The 6000-nt window shown below is 37.5% G+C and overlaps 1 protein-coding gene across 3 annotated transcripts in view; it reads right to left on the minus strand.

Annotated features, from left to right (window-relative positions):
* NPHP1 (nephrocystin 1) overlaps positions 1 to 5464 on the minus strand; it is a 47611-nt gene extending 42147 nt beyond the window's left edge. For all 3 annotated transcript variants that reach the window (XM_073240693.1, XM_073240703.1, XM_073240692.1), the window contains exons 1-2: positions 5338 to 5464; positions 2555 to 2628 (exon numbers count right to left, since the gene is read on the minus strand). In XM_073240693.1, coding sequence (XP_073096794.1) covers positions 2555 to 2628; positions 5338 to 5406 — 143 coding nt within the window. In that variant the 5' untranslated portion in view covers positions 5407 to 5464. The remainder of the gene's footprint in view (positions 1 to 2554; positions 2629 to 5337) is intronic.
* Positions 5465 to 6000: the final 536 nt, after the last annotated feature.

Raw genomic sequence — 6000 nt, forward strand, 5'->3', positions numbered from 1 at the left:
GGTATTCAGTTTAGATTTGGTTAAGGCCTTTCTATATTAAGTCTTTGATTTTTAAAAAAAGTTTATTTACAGAAAACTTGAGCTCCCCTTTCTCTTAATTCACCTCTCTCTGCTCTCCTTCCATACCAGAGAACTGTCTCCTTGAAAAAAACAATGAATGACCTGGGGTGAATTACAGCTGCCAAAGAAGTTTGCTGTACACCAGGGTTAAAGCATTTCTGGCATTGGTTGCTCCTCAGACCACAGGCTGGTCCCAGCCCCCTAAAAATCTGTACCATGTAGAAAGAACTTCATTCTCATTCAGGGGATAGTACCAGCAGGAAAGAGCCCACATATACAACAGAAGAAGAATCCATGATAGCTCTGTAGGTTAATCAACCTAGTTCCTCATTCTTAAATAAAAATGGATAACCCAAGGACCACCAGACTTAATAATGAAAACTAGCAACATGGAAAATAAAATTTAAGATGAACCAAAACTAAAATAACAAATAATCTGAGCCCAGAGGAAATGAAGACAACTTGGAGAACAGAAGAGAACTTAAAAAAAAATCTTCTAGTCATGGAAGGAGATAATCTGAAAACAAACATGATGATAGAAAGAGAACAATTAGAGAACAAGAAAAAACGTGTGCAAGTTGACAATATGGCTGCTGAGATAAAATATCACACAGCAAAATAAAAAGTCAAGAGAACCTCCCAGATGCAAGGAACAAAAAGACAAACAAACAACTATCTCCGGGGAGATAAGAGAGAAGAGGAATAGTCCAGAAGATTCAACACCTGACTCAAAAGTGTTTCAGGAAGAAACAAACAGTAGCAAATAAATAAATGAATAAATATATTTTAGTAAAAGAAAATCTCCTAGAGCTCATGAGAGACAAGAGTTTTCAAACTGAAAAGATTCACTGAATGTGAGCAGGATAAAAACAACACTTGATGTTATATACACAATGATGGAATTTCAAAACACCACGGCTGAAGGGAGAAGCTTCAAACAGGTCAGTCATAAAGGAATGCTCATCAACTGATCCCCATCACTGGGTGTAAAGAAACCTGACCATGTTTTCAGAGGTTTGTTTAAACAGAAATTATTTTTACTCTGTATCTAGCCAACTATTAATAGAACATAAAGGTTATGTTTTCAGTCATGCAAACGTCAATGTGAATGTTTGAATGACAGTGAGGGGATCTCTTTTATACAGAGAAGACTAATTTGATTAGTTGGGTTTAAAAATGATTATTAGTTTATTAAAATAAAACTTAAAAACCTAGTTTTCGCTGGGACTTCAAATTCAGCCTATAAATCTTACACTACTTTAAAATCTAGTAAAGCAAGTACAATCACCTTCACTTTTTTCCATTGTTAGAATTCAACTTGAACTAAATTCCTTAAACAATCCTACTAATGATTGTAGATAAATTCCCTTTGATGTTTTAAAATTCTTTTTAATTTTACTATGCTCTTAAGCACTTTGAGTGTTTGAATTAAGTAGAACTTTTCAAATGACTCTAATGAATCATTTAAACCAACAGAATGAATCTCATGTTCTTTTGAATGTCATAGACTCTTTAAATACCCAAAACATACAGATTATCTTAATGATATTCTAAACTAATACAAACGTATTAATAGCCTAATTCCATTTAGTTCATCATGTCTATGTAATTTAAAACTCTGTTTAATGTTAAACTCTCCCAGGCATTTAGAAGAAGTCAAAACAAAACAAAACATATACATCAAGAGAACAGTTTTCCTACCTCAAGGGAGTTAAGGTCAGCATCCCAAGTGAGATGGAATTGCTAACAGAAAATTTCTGACCAGATCGCAGGGTCTGGAGCTACCCAGGCCAAGGACCTACTGTAATTCTGCCTAAGCCACTGACATTGACTCTGAGCTGTTTTTACAGTTGCTGTCACAACAAGCAAGTCCATGACCTTCAGGTTGAGGCTGGTGTCTGTTAGCCCCAAGTCACACCACTGTAATTCCTCCACTTGACTCAAAAGGACCACAGCCTGCAACTCCACTGAGAGTGCAGTGAGGTTCCTCTGTGGCTTGAGTGATGTCTGCATTTCTCAGAGGTTTTAAAACATTTTTATTGCCTTCACACTTCAATGTCTTATAGCAAAGTAAGTTAGTTAGACCTATTAACTAACCACTGTGAATTTTAATTTTCTTATCTATGTTAGTAAGCATCTCATGATGTTATTGTGAAAATTAAGAAAGTTTTTAGAGTGCAGACCACACTGCTTGGCACATACAGAGTCGAAAATAAATGTAAATTGCATCTTGTTAACATTTGTAATTTTCTATTCAATCTTATCATTCTAATATTTAGGCCTAGTAGATTATTACAAGGAATATTTTTAAATACATCTGGTAATTTTCATTCATTGTTACCTCAAAATTATTTCCCCATTATTGTCTCTTTAGAAATTGTACTAATAAAAAAAAGGAAAGAAAAAAATGCCTCAATTTTTTTATGCTGTAAATACTGCTCATTGAAATTTAGGAACAGTTTCTGAAAAGCTTATATAAATAAGAATGCTTTACCTCTGGTAAATATCACGCCTCTTACTGGCTTCTAGAGCACCTTTCAATTGACTCTCAGAAAACACACTGTCAACCTACAATAAATAGAGACTGTTTAGAATATCATATTGTTAAATACCATATAATCTTAAGAAATAAAATTTTAATTCTCTCTTCCCAATAATTTATAATGAATACTTGTAGACATACAATGAAGTTGAAAGAATTTTACAGTGAACACCCATATACCCACCACTTAGATTTTACTGTTAACATTTTACTATACTTATTTGATCCTTCTATTCATTGATCCATCTTGTATTTTATGTACTTCAAAGTAAACCGCAGTCATCAACACATTTCCCCCTATATAATGCACACGGGTATGACTAGAGTTCAATATTTGATATAAAACTTACAATGAAATGCATTAATCTTAAGTATCTATTTGCTGAGTTTCAGCAAATACATACACCATTGTAACCCTATCAACATACAGAAAATTACCATTACCCCAGAAAGTTTCAGAAAGTATGTACTCTTCTGTAGTCCCTTTACACAGCATATTTCTTATATTCTTCCATATTGTTGTATCATTAGTTTTCTCCTTCTTTTTGCTTAGTACTTGTTGCATGAATATATCACAGGTTTCTTAATCTTCATGCTTATATCTTTTAACTTGACTGAGTACTTTCCAAACACCATATGTAACATTACCAATCTACCCACAAAAGAGGTTTATACTTCTCCCTGGGTTCTTTTCTATATATTATGTGGAGAAGATAAAGTGGTTGAAAAAGGAGAAATAAAATCGCGCTAGCTTCTTTATTCTTGCTGATTTGCATCTGTCTGAGCGTTATTTACAAAAGTCACATGCCTGGTAACAGAATCAGTCATCACAGGCATGACCCAGATGAGCTTATGATCACTTGTTCCATGAACACCAAGTTGGAAATCTGTTCCATTTTTTGCTTCAGGTGTCCTCTGAGGGGACAGGGAAGAACTAGCTCATGCTCTTAAAGAGCTCTTCCCAAACATTCAAGGTGTCAAAAGGCTCCTGAGCCAATTCTCCTCCAGGTTGAATAATCCCTGTACTAGTTTGCTTGTTTCATCTTTAATAACAATTTTTGTAATTTACTTTTGAAGCTTTTCTTGGTTCTCCCAAAGTCTTCCTAAATTTAAAATTAGACACATAATCATATTAAGCATCTAGCCAAAGCTCCACTTGTCAATGCCTCATCAAGTTTTATTTTTATTTCTACCAGAAGAGTATTTTGTTTTTGTTGCACCACTGTAATTTCGAGTCACTTAAGAAAAATTTATCCATCAAACCTTTAATATTTTCTAAATGAAAGCCCCAAACTGGATAAAATGTGAGCATTCAGTAAATCTCTTGCCTGCCAAAGATTATAAGATAATTTTATTTGGTGGAAAAAGTACTTGGTAATAGATCAAAAGAAAAATAAAAAGTAAAATTAAATTGAAATAAGAATTTCAGAAAATAAATTCACAACCCATTAGTTACTATTTTTTCTTATTTTGAAAAGTAATGTACATTTGGAATATTGGTATATAAAATTATGAAAATATTAAAAAGTATGAAGAAAAACATGATCATCATCAGACTATCACCACACAGAGTTACCATCCTGGCATGTTTACTTCTTTTTTCTACACGTACTTTTTAAATGAATCGAAATACTGCATATTCTATTCATATTTTTTCTAACTTGATGTTTTATCACAATTATTTTCCCTAACACATTGAAATCTCTTTAACAAAACTTTGATCATAGTATTATATCCCATCAGAAGTTTTCCACTCGCCTATTATTGATTATTTAATTTGTATCCAGTCTTTTCTAGTGTAAGTAATATTGTGATGAACACGTTTACAATGAATTTCTGTCCCAATGCTTTTTTTAAAATTTTGGTATCATTAATATACAATCACATGAGCAACATTGTGGTTACTAGATTCCCCCCATTATCAAGTCCCCACCATGTCCCAATGCTTTTATTATTATGTATGGTAAATTGCTGGAAATGCAATTACCCAGCCTAGGCACATACATTTTTCCTACATATTATCAAGCTCTCCAGAACTGCTGTACCTTATGCTCCGGAGAACTGCATGTACCTGTCTCATCACACTCCCCAGTACTGAGCAATTGTGATTTTTTAAATGTTTGTGGTATCTTATTTCCTTTGCAATTACTTGATTATCTTTAAAGTTAACATTTCTCATGTTTATGAGCTACCCGTATTTCTTCTTTAGTTCATGCCCTTTGCTCGTTTGTAGGATCTGAATATTTTCTCCCACATTAGGCCTATTCCTTGATGCCCGTTTCGCTTGAGTTCCTTCGAAGCAATAACGGATAGCCTCCACTGGCAAAAGGCTCAAAGGAAAGGGGGTCGTGGAGGGTAGGACAGGGATGTTAGGACGCAGGCATGGTTGAAAATGGTCGTTGTTAAAAGTTCAGATTTGGAGATAAGGTGTGTTAAGGGAGTTGTTAGGAGGGAGACTGAGATGTTAGGGCGGGGATGAGGATGGGGTGGGTGAGGCAGTGGTGGAAGGTCACGGTTTTCGGGAAGTTTAGCTTCGGAAGGAGGCGTTGAGCGCATACAGGGTTAGAATCGGGGTTTGGCGCTGGCATGTTAAGGGTGACGGAGCGCTGAGCTCGCAAAGGTGTAAGTGGGTTGGGGAAGGCTCCCCGGATTCGGATGCGCCCCAAATCTCGCCCCTTGCTGGAGTCCAGGCCACCGCAAGGTGCCCAAGTCCCCGCTGGACAGTCAGACCTTACCTGCTGCTTCAGTTCCCGAGTGCGGCGCTGCAGGGCCTGCAGGGAATCGCGCGGCCGCCGGATCAGCATCTCCCAGGCTGTGGCTCCCAGCGCAAGCCCGTCGTCAGGGAAACCAGGCTGCGCGGCCGGAAAGTGACGCCATCATCGCGCGCCCGCCTCGCGGCCTGGCGCCCGGCCGACTGGACGGACCCGGCTGCGGGTCCATCCTCCTCTGCTGCCGCCGCCACCCGCCGGTCCTGAGCTCTCAGCCAGGGCGCGGCGCACGACCCTCGTAGTCATTGTTTCGCCGCCAATTCCAAAGGATGGGGTAGAGGTTAGGGAGAATGCCCCACGGCGTCCGAAACTACACATCCCACAGTTCCGCGGTACTAGCACGACATCCCTGTGGGTACTCAGTATCATGGCATTTGTCTTCTAATACCAGTTTTGCTAAACTAATCTTAGGGTACAACTTAAGCATCTTAAACTCATAATTAACTGCAAGGCTAGCTTTTATATATGGCCTTAATGGGACGCTTGGTTCTGTTGGATACTGTCATTTTAAAAGGCAGTTGTTAATTTTTTGCCACCTGGAATATTGCTTTAGTTTCATTTCACTCCAGTGGTGCTTTCTCATCCCGAGGTCTGTGAGGATAGTGATTCTGTCTATTCTACAACAAGTCT

This window comes from Manis javanica, chromosome 1, assembly GCF_040802235.1.
Source record: "Manis javanica isolate MJ-LG chromosome 1, MJ_LKY, whole genome shotgun sequence".
Classification (NCBI taxonomy): domain Eukaryota; kingdom Metazoa; phylum Chordata; class Mammalia; order Pholidota; family Manidae; genus Manis; species Manis javanica.